Raw genomic sequence first — 20,568 nt, forward strand, 5'->3', positions numbered from 1 at the left:
CCATAATCAAATGTGCTGCCCATGTAATGGACAATACGGACTTCAGTTAGGGTAATGCCAGAGCTGATCAAGCTGCCAAAAACACTGCAACAGTTCACAATTCTATTGTGTCCTCAATGAAACGGCAGGCACTAAATCGTTCACCTGCCTCGAAAACAACGGGCATACCAGACATTGTCACTGTGCAGCATTTACAGGGGTACGCCCTTGACTCAGAAAAACAAATATGGAAGATGCATGGGTGTTCATCAAAAAGCCTTTGGATCACTCCAGTTTGCCAAGTGTGTATACCTGATGCTTTGTTACCAATGCTTATTGACTGCCTTCATACTGATACCCACCTTGGCAAGGAGGGAATGAGTACCTGGTGTTACGTACCTGGTGGCACCCCCAACTGGCTGAGGCAGCCCAAGCGCGTGTCAGATCATGTCTAACATGCTAGCAAAATAATGCTGGTCAAGGAGTGTGGTGTGTAACCAGGTGGCCCATTTGAGCGTATTCAGCTTGATTTTATTGAATTGCCGCATGTACATTGCCATAAGTATTGTCTTCTATTATTGATGTATTTAGTAGATGGATTGAAGCCTCAACGGTGGTAAAATTACTACTGACAGAGATCATACCGAGGTTTGGAGTGCCTCGACAGATTAGTTCAGACAATGGCCCCCACTTTGTAGGGAAGATCAACAAAGAGTTATGTGAGGTGCTGCATATCCAGCAGCAATTCCATTGTGTTAACCACCCTCAGGAGGCAGGAATAGTGGAAAGGGAGAACGGGATCTTTAAAATCAAACTAATTAAGTTAATGTCTGAAACAGGCCTCAACTGGTTGAAGGTCTTGCCTTTAGCCCTGTATCACATGAGAATTACCCCACACTCAACCACTGGACTGTCGGCCACAGAAATAATTTATGGCCAACCATACTTGGGATGCCAACACAGACCCACCAGCCCAAATAGATTTAAATATTATTGGAGAGGAAATGCAAAGATACTTTCAGCAGCTAACCTCATCTCTAAAGTTTCTCCATTCACAGGTAAAGTACACCTTCGGACCACCACCACAAACCATGAATCAAGATTCAGACAACCAGAATGAACCGCCCAGTCTGCAAATGGGAGACCTCAGGTTGATCAAGGCCTGGGACTGCCCCAAGCTTGGACCCAGGTGGAAAGGGCCATTCCAGATACTCCTTCAGACGCCAAATGCAGTCAAAGTTCAAGGACAGAGTCGCTGGATCCATCTGAAGTTACGATGGGCCCCTCAGATGGCTTTAAGACTGCTCTTACGCTCTACGATATCATGGCTGCCTTCGTGGTATTAGGGCTGGAGGACAATTTGTTTTATAAAGCTCATATACATTTGCATGGTAATCGAACTGTGTGTTATTCGCTTGCCCAGTCAGTAGAGGCATTATTTGTAGCCACCCCGGGATGGGACCCTAAAGGTTTGTACACCACAGACACTTCTGATGCCCCGTGTGGGGAGAACAGGCAGGTTTAGGAGAGGGACATCAGGGCAATGCGTAGAGTTGATGTTTTCCAATAGATCTTGGTCCCCTAACCCTAACTGTACAGGAACCAGCCCCTAGAGCAGACTTAAAAGAGTTAACTGTTCTGATCCCTAGAGCTACTACCCCCACTGCTTTACAGGCTGTGTATATGCTCTGGTCTCGACAATTCCTCCTGTGTCAGGAGACACTGTATCCACTCGAACTGTCAGATTAAGGATGGGTGGTTTATTTGTACCTGTAATGAGGAGAAATGTCTGAACATTACTGCTGGAATATAGTTTATGAGCGGACACTGCAATGGAACTCGTGACATCAAACTCCCAGACGTATCCTTATAACACGTCAGACTTCGCTCCATACCGCACTGCCCAAAATTGGCACAAACAGCAGTTGACCAGGAATGGAAATAAGAGAGTGAAGTGCTACCGAGCTAAGAGAGGATTTGTGTTTCTCCTCAACAGGACCTTTACCACAGCCACCCTGACTCTCCCCGTTCTATCTGCTGTAGGGACAATTGAGCCACTCACTGTTCCCTGTCCGCAGACAGCACATACCTGCCGCAGAATAGTTACCCGAGTCATTAGTGAGGAATTTTGTGCGGATGGGAAGGACCCAGTAACACTGGGATCTTCCCTTGGCTATGGGTTCCTGGGGGCTCTTCATTTGTGGGTTAACTATCCTGGGAAACAGTACGATGAGGGGACTAGAAGCGGTTAATCGGGAATTGGAATTGGTAGAGTTAAGGCTCTACGCACAACAGATTAGGTATGCAGTAAACTATTAGTTGGCCCAGCCCGGGGGGGATGTGCACTTTAGTAGGAGATAAATGTATCACTCATGTTACGGAAGAATCATACAACATAACCCATGCCATGCAGTCTATTAAGAAACAATTAGATGATTTCAGGCAGGGTCCTAAGAAAGGAGATGGCTGGCTAGGGTGGCTTCTGGGAGGATCCTGGGGATCCTAACTACTGCATGGGCTAGTTATTCTTGTTGTTATAATCATTGTACGTTGTGTATTAATAATTTGCTTAAATACTGGCTGTAAGATCCTTATGAATAAGCTGGCAGCGCCCTTCTCAGCCCCCATTTAGTTGGTTATCATGGAATGATAAAAGGAGGGAATGAGATGTATAAGGGTTAAAGGATTAATTTGCTCTGCTGACATGTAAGAAATTAGATGCTAAGCTACGCCACGGACTTCCTTGTCAATCTAATTATACTCTGTTCTCTGAAAATGCTGAACTAAGGCTAAAGAAACTATGGTTGAAAAATAAGGAACTATCTAATCGTACACATTGTACTCGGGTGGCTGACCTTTACCTCTGCTTTTAGGTGATGAAGTGGTCTTTGTCTTGTACTATCACTGTTGTTAGGCATGTGAATGTGGGGGTAGCCAAAAATTGTATCTTACATACGCGACTGTGGTGTAAAACCCTATAAAAGGGAGGACTGTTCCCTTATTCGGAGAGCATTGCTTGACAGGGCTTTGCAAGCACAGCAAAGTTATCTAAGTAATCCTCCAAAAGCTTGTACTCGCTTGAATAAAGAAATGTGATCATTCACAAAAGTCGGCGTATTGTGTTTGTATCAAGTGGGTAAGGATCTCATAAAAACAAAGCCGACAACTGGCAACGAGGATGGGATTCCAACATATATGGAACTCCTAGGCAGTCTGAATAAGTGATCGCCTCTGTGACTGTGACATGAGACGGATGGGCCCACAAGGTAAGATTTACCTTGATCTCTCTCATTAACCTATCATTCAGTTGACCCCTCGTCCCCAAGGTCTCTGTATTGACGGAATCCCTGAGATAACTTACGCACTTGGACGCCAACGGGTTCGTCTCAGGGAGGTTCGAGTCCCCCTGGAGTTTGGAGGTTATGTCCTCAGAACTGTAAGTTTTCAGAAAAGGAGGTTAGAGTCCTCTAGTAATGAAAAGGATGTTAGTCCTCTGGTAGTGAGAAGGAGGTTAGAGTACTCCGATAGTGGGGTTCGAGGCCCCGGAACATAGTACATAAGAAAAAAGATAATTACAGTGTCTGTCTCAACCACCCTGCCTTAGACCAGTTGTTAAGAGGGGAAATCCCCCACGTGAAGGTCAGGACCCTGAAGTGGGTGTGAAGAGCAAAGACACTGGACTAGTATATAGAGATAAGTTAAGAGGTTGGTACTTTAAGAATGGGACAGAGGTTGGATAAGTCAGGTGTTGGAACCCTTCTGTATCGGTTATGTCGGGAAAATCCCAAAGATGAGGAACGGTTCAGACGCTTCTCAGCAGGTCCAAATAAAAAATTGGAAAATGAAATTTGGCCAATAGGAGGAACTTGGGACGTAGATAAATGTACAAAAGCAGAAGAGGCAATTTGGAAAAGTAATGTGGGAACTAAATGGAACATTTTAATATCCACGTGGAGGAGGACTGCTAAGGAAACAACGAATAAATCTAAACAGGCCAGCTGGGAGAATAACATGTGTTGGAGAGGGATTAATTCATGTGATCATGAGGGAATCACAACTACAGTTGAAAAATAAGGAACTATCTAATCGCACGCATTGTTCCCAGATGGCTGACCTTTACGTCTGCTTTTAGGTGATTATGTGGTCTTTGTCTCATACTATCACTATTACTAGGCACGTGACTGTGGGGGTTGCTAAAAATTGTATCTTACATACATGACTGGCTGTGGTGTAAAACCCTATAAAATGGAGGACTGTTCCCTTATTTGGAGAGCATCACTTGACAGGGCTCTGCAAGCACAGCGAAGTTTGTTAAGTGATCCTCCAAAAGCTCGTACTCGCTTGAATAAAGAACTGTGATCATTCACACAAGTCAGCGTATTGCATTTGCATCAAGTGCATAAGGATCTCTTAAAAACGAAAACGACACAGCTGAACTCATTTTGCCTTCCGTATGTCTATGAAGGTTCTAAGTCATGCAGGTCATTGTATACCAAGCAATAGTAAATCAAAGCCACCGGACTGGCTGTGTTGTCTAGAAGACGTTTCGCCATTCATCCGCACCACACTCACTCCACACCATATCCAAAATTCCAAGAACTTTATCGAGGCTATATGAGGTTACATTTCATTCTCATCCGTGAATAAAATTTTATTCACATTAAGACAGTAAGAAAACGGTTACGTCAGGATAGTACCCTGGACAGTAGAACCACACTCATCTCGGATCAGGTATGTAGTCTACTCGACCTTTGACTCAACACTACCTGTTTCAAATACAAAGATATCTTCTACAGGCAGAAACACAGGTGCACCATGGGTTCACTGGTGTTTCCTATTGTAGCCAAGGTATACATGGAAGAAGTAGAAAGGACAGCCCTGAATACCTTCCATGGAACATCACCCAGTCATTGATTCAGGTATGTGGATGACACCTGGGTCAAGGTCAAAATCCATCAGGTGGTATCCATCAACTCTGTGGATATAACATCAAATTTACACGAGGCAATGTGAAGAACAATAAACTGTGCAGTACTTATCAAAGAAAATGGACATCTCGATATTGAAATTTACAGGAAACCAACCGACACGGATCAGTACCTACAGTTTGACTCTCATCACCCATTAGAACATAAGTTGGGGGTTATCAGAACACTACGTCACCGCGCCAAGAATGTGCCACCAACATTACAGCTAAAGACAAGGAACACAAGTATTTGAGAGAAGCCTTGAAAACTTGCGGCTAGCCTGACTGGACTTCATCAAGACAGCAACAAGAACCAGCCGGAACATCAGCCCAACAGTCAAGAGGCAAGGAGCAAGCAAACGGAAAAACAGAGTCATCCCATATGTAGCTGGAGTTTCAGAGAAACAGAAGGATTTTCAACGAACACCAAATCCCTGTGTTATTTAAACTTACACAGATAGAAACCTGTCCAGCCCAAGGATCCTACACCCAAACATAAACAGAGCAATATTGTATATGCTATCCAATGCAATGAGAACTGCACAGATCTGTATATCGGTGAGATAAAACAACCATTTCACAAACGGATGACACATCATAGGAGGGCCAACACCTCAGGTCAAGACTCGGCTGTATATCAGAGGACAAGGACACTCTTTTGATGATAACAACGTGCACATTTTGGACAGGGAGGGCATATAGTTGGAAAGAGAAGTTAAAGAAGCCATCTTTGTCAAACTGGAAAACCCATCCCTGAACAGAGGGGGTGGAGTATGACATCACCTATCAGCTACTTACAATGTAGTCCTAACATCTGTACCCCAGTGTCTCCACAACAGTTCACACCTTCATTCATGCAAAGACAAGACTAATGACTCTCTCGTTACATCTATGACTCTTAACAACCCTCATGTGATCCCTATACCCTGAAACAAGGCTTTTTACTTTTATAAACCGGAAAACTTCCCACCATGGATCAGAACTGAAGAAACCTCTCGGATGAGTGGCGAAATGTCTTCCAGACAACACAGCAAATCCAGTTGCCTTGATTAGTACTGCTTGATATTTTGCCTTGCAAGTGCGCAAATCAGACAAGACAATGGCAGTTTCAATTCAGCTTTTCAACAAAGAAAGTGATTAGTTTAATTCTTCGGTCTTTTCAACAGAACTGAGGGTCAAACATTTCAGGAAAGCACCACTACACAGCTTTTCTGTTCAACCTTGTTGGACATGGCAATGTCTGATTATTCAAAACAATGTTTCTAATTCAAAACACAAAGTGTAAATCAACAAAAGGTTGTTACTTGTGCAAGTTGCTCCAAACTGCTGTGCTTCTAATTTCGACATATCCAACTGCTGATGTTTGTTTGGTATAACTGTCGAAAACTTTGGTGACAAAAAGTTAGCAAAAATTAGCAAAACTAATCCAAAATCAAAACATTTGTCGTGAGCCTTTGACAGCCACAGTTATTAAACTTGCATGACGCACCCTCACCTGTAATGAAATGACTTTTCCAAAGAGTTAGCAAATATACAATTAAAATTTATTGAGCATTATCTCAGCGATATTCAGTGGTCAGCAAAAAAATTACCTCTGCTGGTCTCACACTATAAAATGCAATGAAATAAGCAAGAATACACAACTTATTCCCTTCACTTGTACTACACCCCCACTAATGTGCAACTCCCCCCACATAGCTCCTACACAAGATTGAGGGATATATAATAATGTAAATGCAAGAAGGCTTTTTCCCCTTGATGTTGGGTGAGACCAGAACTAGAGGTCAAAAGTTAAGAGTGAAAGGTAAAATATTTAAGGGAAACCTGAGGAGGAACATCTCCATTCAAGCGTGGTGAGTGTGGTATGGGCTTCCAGTGGAAATTTGTTGTTTCATTGCAACATATAAGAGAACTCTGGATAAGTACATGGATGGGAAGGGTATAGAGGGCATGGGCTATGTTCCACGTGTGGGTTGATGGGACCAGGCAGGATAACTGTTTGGCATGGACTGCATGGGCTGAAGAACCTGATTTGCCCTATGATTTGGAGATGACCCAACTCCAACAGTGTCTGAACAGCCTGACAAAAGCGTGGGTGTTATGCCCTCGGCCCCCTCCTTTGTGAGAATCGCAAGAGCCCTAGTCGAGGGGGGGTCAACTGACCCAAGAGAGAAAGAGACGTGCTGAATAGACACAGGAAAATGGGAGAGAGAGAGAGAGAGAGACGTGCGGAAGGCCACGTTCTCCCAAGAAGCAGAATAAAGGCGACATTGACTATTGTCTCATGGAGACCACGTGAAAAGCCCTCGGGCAAAGTGGGCTGGTTGAGAGAGAGATCGCATTACCTGCAACCTGATTGACACCTGCGATCCCGTGAAGAAGTATAAAGGAGGGTCTGAGGGGGGGAAACCCTCAGACGCACCAAGGAGACACCAAGGAAGCACGATACCGATTCCCGTGGGAGCTGGAAGCCATTTTGAAGGAAGCCACGTGCGTTAGATTCCAAATTTTGAATCTGTGGCTAGAACCAACAAAAGACTGCTTTTAACTAACAACGGGGAAGCCTGCTCCCCTGATTCCAAGGATTTGCTCTGCAAAGACAACGGGCAAGTGTTTATCCTTTCTAAATCATCTCTCTCTCTCTACAACGTGAAAACCCCAGCGGTTCCCAAAAGGGAAAAGCCTGCAAACTTCTGAGTGACTCTTTATATTTCAATTGGATTCAGTATTACCCCTAGACAACTATAGAGCTTATTTCTGATTGATTATTGTTACACCGGTGTTTTGGATTGAGTTTTGACGATGTATATGATCTGAATGTTTTGTATTAACCATACGTTTGTGCCCTTTTTGAATAAAACGTTTGAAAATAGTAGCATCCGACTCAGCTGATCCCGCTATCTTTGCTGGTAAGTTACCTGGTTACGGGGTTACGTAACAGTGGGTAGGTGGTACAACGCCAGCCTCAAAGACAAAGAGCAGGTACTGCAACTAAAGCAACACATTGCCAGCAGCCTGGATAACATCGACAAGACCATGCTGCCAGGAAAACTAAAGCTCTAGTGCTTACAATTTGGACTCCTACCCCAGGGGATGTGGCCACTCAGCATCTGTGAGGTCTCACCAACAACCATGAAAAAGCTTGAGCAAAATACCGTGTTATTTGTAAAGAAGTGGCTCGGTGTCCAAAGGTGCATCAGTAACATCAGTCTCTATGGTAAAGGAGTCCTTGAACGACCTTTCACTGGCCTTATAGAAATTCAGGTATTCCGAGGTTTGTCAATCAATGACAATCAAAGACTCTCATGAGAAGACCATCAGTAACACTGCACGGACCTTATCAAATGGGCGGAATTGGACCCCAGCTGATGTGGTGCAGCAAGCAACAGCAGCCCTTGGGGATAGAGACATTGTGGGGCAAGTCCAACAGGGCAGGGGCAGCTTTTGTCTGACAGCAAGTGGACCCACCTGGCACAAGGCCACAATTCCAGAGCAAAGGAAAATGGTTGTCAAGGAAGTACGGTGACAAGAATAGTCAGACAAAAGTCCAAAGGCTGTCTCCCGGGCTAAGCAGGGACAATGGATGCAGTGGGAAAGCATTGAGAGGACGGAAGTCAGCTGGAAGAACATATGGGAGATGGAAGCAAACAGACTTAGCTTTCTCATCAGAGCTACATATGATGTGTTTCCCTCACAAGAAACCTCCACCGGTGATTCAGTGAGAGCCCAACTTGTGCCCGATTCTGGCAACCCTCAATCATACCCTGGCAAGCTGCAAAACCAGCCTCACACAAGGTAGATACACGTGACATTAGAACCAGGTCTTGAAGAGCCTGATAACGCCAATTGAGACCAAGAGGATAGCAATGACCTCACTGCCCCCCAGAACAACTAACACCCTGACACCAGCAGCATTCATCCGGGAGGGAGGGAACAGACCAACTAATCTACCCCCACCAAGTCAGATACAAGACAGATGAACATGGCCCATGACTGGAAAATGCTGGAAGATGTCAATCAACAACTCACCTTTTCACCAGAAATTGTTACCGCCAACCTTAGGCCAGACTTGGTTCTCTGTTCAACTCATCCCCGATCTTCTGCATCGTGGAACTCGTCCCGTGGGAGGATTCAGTGGCTAAAGCATATAAATGCAAGAGGCTACGCTATGCGGATCTAGCCAAAGCTCAGCAACGGGGCTGGAAATCCTGTAGAAGTGGTTGTAGGGGATTTATAGCTAAATCCACCATCAAACTGCTGAAGGAGCTAGGGATCCATGGTCAGACTAAGCAAACCATCAGGGCCACATTAGAGGTGGCAGAAAGAAGCTGTCACTGGCTTTGAATCAAGCAAAAAGACCTCTCCTGGGCTCCCAGATAGCATCAAGAAAGTGGGAACTTTGTGACGCAAGAAATCATTGTCGAGCCCTCTGGAGATGTAGTGGGTTAATCGATGAAACATCAAGAGAGTGCCCCCATGAAAAGCTCGGTGCCACTTCCAACATCAAGCCTATCTCGAGAAAGTGCTCACCATCCATTGGCACCAGGGATATGTACATCTTATCTGTGTTTTTTTGATTTTTTTATGATTATGATCATTTCATTTCAAGTCTATTGAACTGATGTAATGTATTTAATATTTTACATTAAGGATCAAATCAGACTTTCTAAATAAAGCAAACTATGAAGGTAGAAGAGGGGAGTTGGTGTGGTTGACTGAGGAAGACAACAATGTGGGACAGGCAGAGACCAGCATTTTAAAAAAAAATGCACATGTTCTAAAAACAAAATCCCAAACTGAGGTGTGATTCAACTGTGGCTAACCAGAGAAATTAAAGAGAGCCTTAAATCAAAACAAGGGCTTAAGGAGAAAAAAAATTAAACCGCTGGAGACTTAGGGTGCCGATCAGTGCCCATGGAGGCAGAGGGATAGTCGAGGCTTTGCCAACATTCCAAATCTTCAATGTTGACCACCCTTCTGCCTCCACAGATGCTGACTGGCCCACTGAGTTCTTCGAGCAGTTTGGTCTGTGCTCCAGATTCCATCACTAAGTCTATGGAGTTGGCACAAACGGGAATTGGGTGCACATGACAAAATGACATGTGTGGTCTCTCTTTTACTCGGACAGTGGTGAGTGAGTGGAATGGGCTGCTGGCAACGGTGGTGGAGGTGGATACGATAGGGTCTTTTAAGAGAGTTTTGGATAGGTACATGGAGCTTAGAAAAATAGAGGGGTACGGATAAGCCTAGTAATTTCTAAGGTAGGGACATGTTCAGCACAACTTTGTGGGCTGAAGGGCCTAATTTGTGCTGTAGGTTTTCTATGTTTTTATGTGGAAATGGAGTTTGCGTGTCTGAGGTGTATAGGAGTGTCTATAATGTATATAGGTGTAAGCATCTGAAGTAGGAGGGGATTTTGATACTGAAGGCAAGCACAGGTAGAGTGACTATTTGTGGAGTCCACTGGAATAGTCCTGTCTTTCCAGTTCCATTTTTAATCACCAGTCCACTCTGATCTCTCTACTCTTGACCTCCTGCATTGTTACACCCACTGCCCTTCACACAGTTAGTCCCATGCCAACTTCACCACAACACATCGTGGGTTGCTGGACCAATTCATGAAAGCTGTATCATTTCAATCAGTTCTGTAATTGGGCTCGATTTTGTCATGAAGGGCAGGGTTCACTTGCCCTGGCTTGTTCCTTCAGCTAAATGGCCTGATGATGGACAACTACAATTTTTGGCCCTGGCAAAGGGAGACTGAGAAACAGCAAACCATCTCTAGTTCGCTTTGCACTTCGGGGATCCTTGGATGGTGAGGCAGCTCTCTCACTTTCTCCAACAGAAAAGGGCATACGTATCTCTAAATTAAATAAAGTGTGGACAATGAACACGGTCTCTGCACGTCAGTCAGAATAGTGGTCTGTTTTTAATGGACTGTGGACTGTTCACATTCTGGGAAGCACGTAGCCACTTATTAAATCACCCAAAGACCTGAGTTACACAGTACTGAGCAAGTTTCATTGTTCTGATGAAGGATCTGCAAAACTGACTGTTTCTCTTTCCACAGAAGCAGTCTGAGCTGCTGGGTATTCCCAGCATTTTCTGTTTTTGTTTTCCAGATTCTATTCCATCATAGTTGATCTTGGATCCCACTCAACACCATACACCTGCCTTCCCGCCATTTCCTTTGCTGCCCTGACCGATCATGAAACTAACAACTTCTGCCTTAAATATACCCACGAACTTGACATCTATACCACTGCCTGTAGCAGAGCATGCTACAGATTCACTACTCTCTGGTTAAAAAAATTCCTCCTTACCTCTGTTCTAAAAGGTTGCCCCTCAATTTTGAAGCTGTGCCCTCTAATTCTGGATACATCCACCATAGGAAACATCCTCTCCACATCCACCCTATCTGGTCCTCTAGTCCTTTCAACATTCGGTAGGTTTCAATGAGATCCCCCATGCATTCTTCTAAATTCCAGTGAGTACAGGCCCAAAGCTGCCAAACACTCCTTATATGTTAACCCCTTCATTCCCAGAATCCTCATGAACTTCCTCTGGATTCTCCCCAATGATAACACACCCTTTCTGAGATACAGGGCCCAAAACTGTTGACAATAAGTGTGGCCTGACTATTGTCTTATGCAGGCTCAGTATTATCTCCTTGTTTTTATATTCTATTCCCCTTGAAATAAATGCCTATTTCTTTTGCCATTTGCCTTCTTTACCATAGACTTAACCTGTAAATTAACCTTCTGGGAGTCTTGCACAAGGACTCCTAAGTCCCTTTGCACCTCTGATACTTGAATTTTATCCCCATTTAGATAATAATCCACACTAGTGCTTCCTCAGCACTACCTACCCTTCCACCTATCTTTGTATCATCCACAAACTTTGCCACAAAGCTATCAATTCCATTATTTAAATCAATGACAAACAATGTGAAAGGTAGTGGTCCCAATACTGACCCCTGAGGAACACCACTAGTCACTGGCAGCCAACCAGAAAAAGGTCCCCTTTATTCCCACTCACTGCCTCCTGCTTGTCAGCTATTTCTCTATCCATGCCAGTGTCTTTCCTGCAATGCCATAGAATTTTATCTTGTTAAGCAGCCTCATGTGTGGCACCTTATCAAATGCCTCCAGAAGAACCAAGTAAATAATATCCACTGCCTCTCCTTTGCCTACCCTGCTTGCTACTTCCTCTAACAGATTTGTTAGCATAGGAAGAGGCTAAATAAATGGGTAAGAACGTGGCAGATGGAACAATGTTTAAAATAATGCAGGCCTCAACTTTGATAGAAAACAATGGGAAGTAACTAAAGGTGTTGGCATTGGCAAGGGCCAATTCTAACAGCTTTGTCAGGCAAGATTATCCTTTACAGAAACCATGCTGATTTTGACTTATTTTATCATTAGTCTCCAAGTATCCCGATATATGGGTCAGCACAACATGGAGGGCTGAAGGACCTGTACTGTGCTGTAGTGTTCTATGGTTCTATGGTTACCTCATCCTTAATAAAAGACACCAATGCTTTCCCAACCACTGAGGTTAGGCTAACTGGCCTATAATTTCCTTTCTTTTGCCTTCCTCCCTTCTTAAAGAGTGGGGTGACATTTGCAAGCTTCCAGTCCTCTGGGACCATGCCAGTATCAAGTGATTCTTGAAAGACCATGACCAATAGATCTGACATCATGACCAATGCATTAAAGCTCATATGACAGCAATGTCAAAAGGCCAAGATGCGGCCAGATCTGAAATATTGCATTCAGATTTGAGCCCTTTGTCAAAAAGAGACTGAAGCAAAGGTTCACTAAATTGATTTGTAGATTAGGAGATGTCATATAGACAGTACAGATAAAGATTCTTCAGCCCAACCAGACAATGCTGACCAATATGGCTGCTCAGCTAGTCCAAGTTCCCTGTGCTCACCCCCCCCCCCCCAATGTACCTATGCAAATGCTGATTAAATGACACTATTGTACCTGCCTCAAGCACTTTCCCTAGCCACTTGTTCTAACATAGAAACAGAGAAAACCTACAGCACAATACAGGCCACAAAGTTGTGCCGAATATGTCCCTACCTTTGAAATTACTAGGCTTACCTATAGCCCTCTATTTAACTAAGCTCCATGTACCTATCTAAAAGCCACTTAAAAGACCCTATTGTATCCACCTCCACCATCGTTGCCAGCAGCCCATTCCACTCACTCACCACTCTCTGAGTAAAAAACTTACCCCTGACATCTCCTCTGTACCTACTCCCCACCACCTTAAACCTGTGCCCTCTTTCAGCCCTGGGAGAAAGCCTCTGACTATCCACACGATCAAAGCCTCTCATCATCTTGTACACCTCGATCAGGTCACCTCTCATCCTCCTTCGCTCCAAGGAAAAATGGCCGAGTACACTCAACCTATTCTCATAAGGCATGCTCCCCAATCCAGGCAACATCCTTGTAAATCTCCTCTGCACTTTTTCTATGGCTTCCACATCCTTCCTGTAGTGAGGTGACCAGAACTAAGCACAGTACTCCAAGTGGGGTCTGACCAGGGTCCCATATAGCTGCAACATTACCGCTCAGTTCCTAAATTCAGTCCCACAATTGCTGAAGGCCAATACACCATACGCCTTCTTAACCACAGAGTCAAACCTGCACAGCTGCTTTCAGCATCCTATGGACTCGGACCCCAAGATTCCTCTGATCCTCCACATTGCCAAGAGTCTTATCATTATGCCATCATATTTGACCTACCAAAATGAACCACTTCAGACTTACCTGGGTTAAACTCCATCTGCCACTTGTTATGAGTGATGAAGAGACCTGATGGACAATGGAGTGCAGAGTTAACCATTCCCAACCCCCCCTCCTGAGAACTACGAACTATTGCTGTTGTTATGCTGCTCATGAGAGAGAGATAAAGCCCAGGCAAGAACATTTGCTACAGATAAGAGGGGGAGAGAGACTGTTGATTTACTGTATTATGACTCTTCTTGGATTATTTACCTTCCACTACAAGGACTGTACTTTGCTCATTAACATTCCTCAGGAGATAGCAGGAGTGGCCTGATTTGATGGACACAGTCATTCAGAGTTGATGGATAGCTGAGACCCCGTGAGTGGGGATAAAAGACAGGTCTGGACAGACACCCTTCAGACACACCAGTGGACACTGACTGAGTGTTGGGAACCCACAGAAAGGTGGGGGCTTCGGAGACCGAACCAGGAGATCGGTCAGTAAAGCTCACAGTGTTACAGCAGGGCTGGTGGGGACCTGTGTGTGTGTCCACTCATGCCAGAGTGACGAGTCCACCACAGAACGGTCTAGCTGAAGACCAGAGGGGTCATAACTGAATGGCCACAACGATACGACGGATTAAGAAAGCCACAAAAAGGTTTGCCTCCCGCAACTGTTGCTGTTACATCTCGCTTGCTCTCTCTCCAACTGTTTCAATACAACAACCATAACTACTTCAGCGTTTATGAACTGAACTCTATACTTTCCTATGACAATTCATTTACCCCTAGACATCGATAAAGCTTGTTTATTATTGATTATTATTATTCCTACACTTTTAGGTTTATTACTGCTAACTTGTTTTATATGTATATTTGTATTTTTGATATTGTATTGTGTAGTTTACTAATAAACATCTTTAGTTTGGTACCACCAGACTCCAACGGATTCTTCTTTCTCTGCTGGTCAGACACCCAGTTACGGGGTACGTAACACACTTCTCAGCCTAGTTTTACATCCTATCAATGTCCCGCTGTAACCTCTGACAACCCTCCACACTATCCACAACACCTCCAATTTTTGTGTCATCAACAAATTTACTAACCCATCCCTCTACTTCCTCATCCAGGTCATTTATAAAAATCACAAAGAGTAAGGGTCCCAGAACAGATCCCTGAGACACTCACTGGTGACCAACCTCCATGCAGAATATGACCCGTCTACAACCACTCTTTGCCTTCTGTGGGCAAGCAAGTTCTGGATCCACAAAGCAGTATCCCCTTGGATCCACACAAAATGTTGGTGGAACACAGCAGGCCAGGCAGCATCTATAGGGAGAAACGCCGTTGACATTTCGGGCTGAAACGTCGACAGTGCTTCTCCCTATCGATGCTGCCTGGCCTGCTGTGTTCCACCAGCATTTTGTGTGTGTTGTTTGAATTTCCAGCATCTGCAGATTTCCTCGTGTTTCCCCTTGGATCCAATGCCCCCTTACTTTCTCAATAAGCCTTGCATGGGGTACCATATCAAGTGCCTTGCTGAAATCCATATACACTACATCTACTGCTCTTCCTTCATCAATGTGTTTAGTCACATCCTCAAAAAAGTTCAATCAGGCTCGTAAGGCACGACCTGCCGTTGACAAAGCCATGCTGACTATTCCTAATCATATTATAAATCTCCAAATGTTCATTAATCCTCCCTCTCAGGATCTTCTCCATCAACTTGCCAACCACTGAGGTAAGACTCACTGGTCTATAATTTCCTAGGCTATTTCTACTCCCTTTCTTGAATAAAGGAACAACATCCGCAGCTCTCCAATCCTCCGGAACCTCTCCTATCCCCATTGATGAAGCAAAGATCATCACCAGAGGCTCAACAATCTCCTCCCTCACCTCCCACAGTAGCCTCGGGCACATTTCGTTCGGTCCCGGCGACTTATCCAACTTCATGCTATATGGACTCCACCCTCTTTAGTGAGAATGATACCTCTCAGATCCCTTTCAAATCTTTCCCCTCTCACTAAATTCATACCCTTACCCTGGAGATGGGGATGGGAAAACCACCACCCACCTTATCTATACCTCATATAATTTTAAACATTTCTCAGATGACCATTCATTATCTTACATTCCAAGGCACAAAGATCTAGTCTGGCCCACCTCTCCCTATAATTCAATCCCTCCAACCCTTACAAGGCAACATCCTCATAAATCTTCTCTGCACTCTTTCTAGCTTAACCACATCTTTCCCACACACATCAAAAGGGTGACCAAAACTGTACACAGAACCCCAGCTGTGGCTTCAACAACAACTTATACAATTGCAGCATGTCCCAATCCTTTACTTAATGCCCAACCCGATGTCCGATTTCCTATACACAGTAATCAATAATGCAGTCAGAATAATCAAAGGTCCCACCCACCACAGATATTCTCTCTTCTCCCCTCTCCAGGAGATTTCAGACACCACCGTCAGAAAGTCCAGTTCCACCCCCACATCATCACTGGTCTTACAAATGAGTTTGTTGATTCCACTGGTGTCTGCTACCCTCAGCTTGCTGCCCCAGCACACAACAGCAAACATGATAGCACTGGCCACCACAGACTCGTAGAACATCCTCAGCATCGTCCGGCAGATGTTAAAGGACATTGTTTTAACAATATTCAAGACAATCTTTCACTGACAATGACAATGACAATGACGTACATATGACAATAATGAATCGATGCCATGTGAGGAGATAGGAATTAGAAAGGGCCTGTACAGTCTGAAGTGACCACACAGAAATGCACAACTTTCTTCTGAGGCTCAGCAAAGGAGATGAGGAGTGATAGTTCCCCTGCCTGGGATGCCTAGAACAAGGAGTAACCGCCAAACTATGAGGGCTCACCGATTCAGGGTAGAGATGAGAAGTCATTTCATCAGCCAAAGTGCAATGAACCTTTGGAATGTTCTACCTCAGAGCCATTGGGGGCGGTTGATATTGATTGGAAGGCCCTTATTAACACCGCAAGTAGGCTTAGGCCAAAGAGTTAACTGTATTGCTCAATGACCCACTCCTGCCTCTGCTTCTGTCAGGATCGATCTGTCAGTGTTCAGAACCCCTAGCCGCTGAAAAAGAGAGCAAGTCATTGAACCATGGTCAATGAGCCAAGCACTCTCATTGAACTTCATGCCCGAGTGACAGACCTGACCACAGAAATGACACAACCACAAAATGATACACACACAAAATGCTGGAGGAGCTCAGCAGGTCTGGCAGCATCTATGGAAAAGAATAAAATGTTGACATTTAGGGCTAACACCCTTCACCAGGACCAAACTCGGAGGCACTGATTTATTCAGAGTGCTTGCAGGGGAATGCATACCCATCCCTACAGTACCCAGAGCTCATGGCAACATTCCTGAAATAATTGGCTATTGCTACTGATCCAAGAATACACTAGCCATCCAAGAATACATGACTTACTTTGGAATTTTTGTTTGGAATCGATTGTTGACCTGGATCCGACCTTTCTTATCAAGTTCAATCCCCATCTCCTGCAATCCCAGATTTTCTGTGAAGGGACGGCGTCCAATGCTGACCAGCAAAACGTCACAAGTGAGCACATCTGCTTTTCCACCAGCTGCAGCCTCAAAACTAGAGGGAACAGACATGACATTTTAATCAATGTCTGTCACTACACGGCTCTCCAATTTAGTAATTACCACACAGCCTGAATCTAATCTACACAAATCTCATTTCACACATACCTCACATCAATCTTTCCATCAGCTCTTTTTGTCGCGGCTGTAACCTTTGTGTTAAGCTTGAACTTTAAACCCTGCTTCTGAAGAATGCGCTGAAAGTTTTTTGAAATTTCCATGTCGATCCCAATTCCCCCAACGTGTCCAAGGAATTCAATAGCAGTTACTTCCGAGCCGAGCCGTTGCCACACAGAGCCCTAGAAACAACTGAGGGTTACAGCACTGACACAATGCCCTTTCAGTGCTGATGCAGGACTGAATATAGCACCAGCATTGGTTCACTTATTGCCAGTCAGCAGAATTGCAGATCATGACACACCTGGCACAAACTCACAGTGTACACTCTTGAACAGAATGCTTAGGCTTCCTAGTAGTGCATTAAACCACATACTGCTCAATGTCTTATAGGCAGAAGGAAGTGGGAAGGTACATGTTGCTTACATGTGTCGTAGACTGGAAATAAAGCCAAGTGCTCCCGGTCAAAGAGACAAGCTTTCAGAAAATCTTATTCCTTCTCTTTCAGAAGTATGAAGGGTACTTTATCAACACAACAGAAATCATTGTGTGTACAGATGTACAAAAATATTTTTCCCACACTGGAAGTATCTAAAGCTAGAGGACATCAGTTTGGAGTGAGGGATAGGGGATTTAGAGGACATCAGGGGAGGAAATGCTTCACTGCCTGGGGGTGGTCCAGGCAGATTTGCACTGCATTAAAGCATCTGGACAAGCACTCAAAGGACTCTTTGCAACTCATGTTCTCAGTAAGTTTTTATTTGCACACTGGCTGCTATTAGTCTTTGCTTATGTATAGTTAGCATAAATTCCATTGTATTTCTTTATTTTCCTGTAAATGAATCACAAGTTAGTATATGGTAATATATACAACACTGATAATAAATTTTACTATGATCTTTAATCTCTAAGGCACCGAACGAGATTGGTGGTAGATGGGATTAGTGCAGAGGGGTAGCACTGGCACGTTATATATGCGCAAAGGATCTGCTTCTGTGTTGCTCTTCTCTTATGACTCAAATTTATATGGTGGCAAAGAATTGGCAAAAGGATTTGTGTAAAAAAGATAGTATCTTGTTAGAATATAGACCAATACAGCACAGTACGGGCCCTTTGGCCCACAAAGTTGTGCTGACGGAGATAAACTTACTCCATGGATAATCTAATCCTTCTCTGTTACACAGCCTATAGCCCTCTATCTTTCTTACATCTGAGTGTCTATCTAAGAGTCTTTTAAACGCTACTATTGAATCTGCCTCTACTACCACCCCTGGCAGTGCAGGGGTGGTCGTCTCTGCAAAAAAATCTACATCTGACATCTCCCTAAACTCCTCCCCCCCACTCACCTTAAATGAAGTTTTGAACTAGAATTCATGGCCTGGAAGCAGGGAATTGGATAAAAAGATGAAGCTGAAAAAAATTGCAGGGAAGTGTGAATAATTGCTGAGTTTCACCAGACCAGAATCTGATGACTTGATCCTGTACCATCCTATGATCAGACAGGTCCCCAGATCTGTAGCTCTGACATTATATAAAGAATATCTTTCACCAACAGTTCAGTTTCTTACCAGACACAAAGTACACTGCAGATGCTGTGGTCAAATCAACACGAACAAATAAGCTGGATGAACTCAGCAGGTTGGGCAGCATCCATCGAAATGAGCAGTCAACGTTTCGGGCCAACACCCTTTGTCAGGACTGAAGGAGGAGGGGGCAGGGGCCCCATAAAGAAGGTGGGGGGAGGGTGGAAAACCAATCAGAGGAAAGATCAAGGGGTGGGGGAGGGGAAGCAGGGAGGGGATAGGCAGGAGAGGTGGAAAAGGAATCTAAGGGGAAAGCACTATGGGTAGTAGAAGAAGGCAGAATCATGAGAGAGGTGATAGGCAGCTAGAAGAGGAGACAGAGTGAAAGTGGGATGGGGGAAGGGAGAGGAAGGAAATTACCATAAGTTGGAGAATTCGATGTATCTCCCGGTTGCCACCCACTTCAACTCTACTTCACATTCCCATTCTGATATGTCCATACATGGCCTCCTCTACTGCCATGATGAGGCCAAACTCAGGTTGGAGAAGCAACACCTCATATACCATCTGGATAGTCTCCAGTCCCTTGGTATGAACACTGAATTCTCCAACTTCCGGTAATTCCCTCCCTCTCCCTTCCCCCATCCCACTTTCACTCTGTCTCCTCTTCTAGCTGCCTATCACCCCTCATGATTCTGCCTTCTTCTACTACCCATAGTGCTTTCCCCTTAGATTCCTTCTTCACTTCTCCTGCCTATCCCCTCCCCCACCCCTTGATCTTTCCTCTGATTGGTTTTCCACCCTCCCCCCACCTTCTTTATGGGGCCCCTACCCCCTCCTCCTTCAGTCCTGACAAAGGGTCTCGGCCTGAAACGTTGACTGCTCATTTTGATGGATGCTGCCCGACGTGCTGAGTTCATCCAGCTTGTCTGTTCGTGTTAGTTTCTTACCAGTTCAACGCCAATGACACCAGCACCAATAACTACCAGCTTCTCAGGAACCTGCTTCAAAGATAAGGCTCCTGTCGAAGACACAATGGTCTCTTCATCAATCTGTGAAAATACCAGAATAATGCCGTTAATTTGAAAGCATTGCAAGCATTCAGCAGGTCAGGAAGCATTGGTGGGAGGAGCAACAGTGTGAACGTTTTGGCAAGGGACTCTTCCTCAGAACTAGGGAAAGATTAGAGGAGTTAGCAACTTTAAAATCATGATGGTGGATGGAATGAGGTGCAAGATAAGAGGCCACATGACATTGTGGAGAAATTAGTAGTGATCTTTCTAGAACCACTAGACTCTGGAATGATTCCAGAGGACTGGGGCAACACAGTACCACAGCTGTTAGTGCAATGCCATTACAGCTCAAGGGAGAGTACAGAGTTCAAATCCTGTGCCTTCAATAAGGAGTTAGGACATTCTCCCTGTGAATCATGTGAGTTTCTTCTGAGTGCTCATGTTTACCGGTTAGTAGGTTAATTGGTCATTTCACATTGCCCCGTGATTAGGCTACGGTTAAACAGGTGGGTTTCTGGGTGGCTTGGCTCGTTGGGCCAAAAGGGCCTGTTCCACACTTCATCTCAAAAATGAATAAATA

General features: G+C 44.5%; 1 protein-coding gene across 2 annotated transcripts in view; it reads right to left on the reverse strand.

Annotated features, from left to right (window-relative positions):
* dld (deltaD) overlaps positions 1–20,568 on the reverse strand; it is a 76,901-nt gene that overhangs the window by 23,233 nt on the left and 33,100 nt on the right. For both annotated transcript variants that reach the window (XM_073065940.1, XM_073065939.1), the window contains 3 exons: positions 19,926–20,027; positions 17,444–17,634; positions 17,160–17,330 (listed from right to left, as the gene is read on the reverse strand). In XM_073065940.1, the coding sequence (XP_072922041.1) occupies positions 17,160–17,330; positions 17,444–17,634; positions 19,926–20,027 (464 nt within the window). The remainder of the gene's footprint in view (positions 1–17,159; positions 17,331–17,443; positions 17,635–19,925; positions 20,028–20,568) is intronic.

The sequence above is a fragment of the Hemitrygon akajei genome, chromosome 14, assembly GCF_048418815.1.
Source record: "Hemitrygon akajei chromosome 14, sHemAka1.3, whole genome shotgun sequence".
NCBI classification, from domain to species: domain Eukaryota; kingdom Metazoa; phylum Chordata; class Chondrichthyes; order Myliobatiformes; family Dasyatidae; genus Hemitrygon; species Hemitrygon akajei.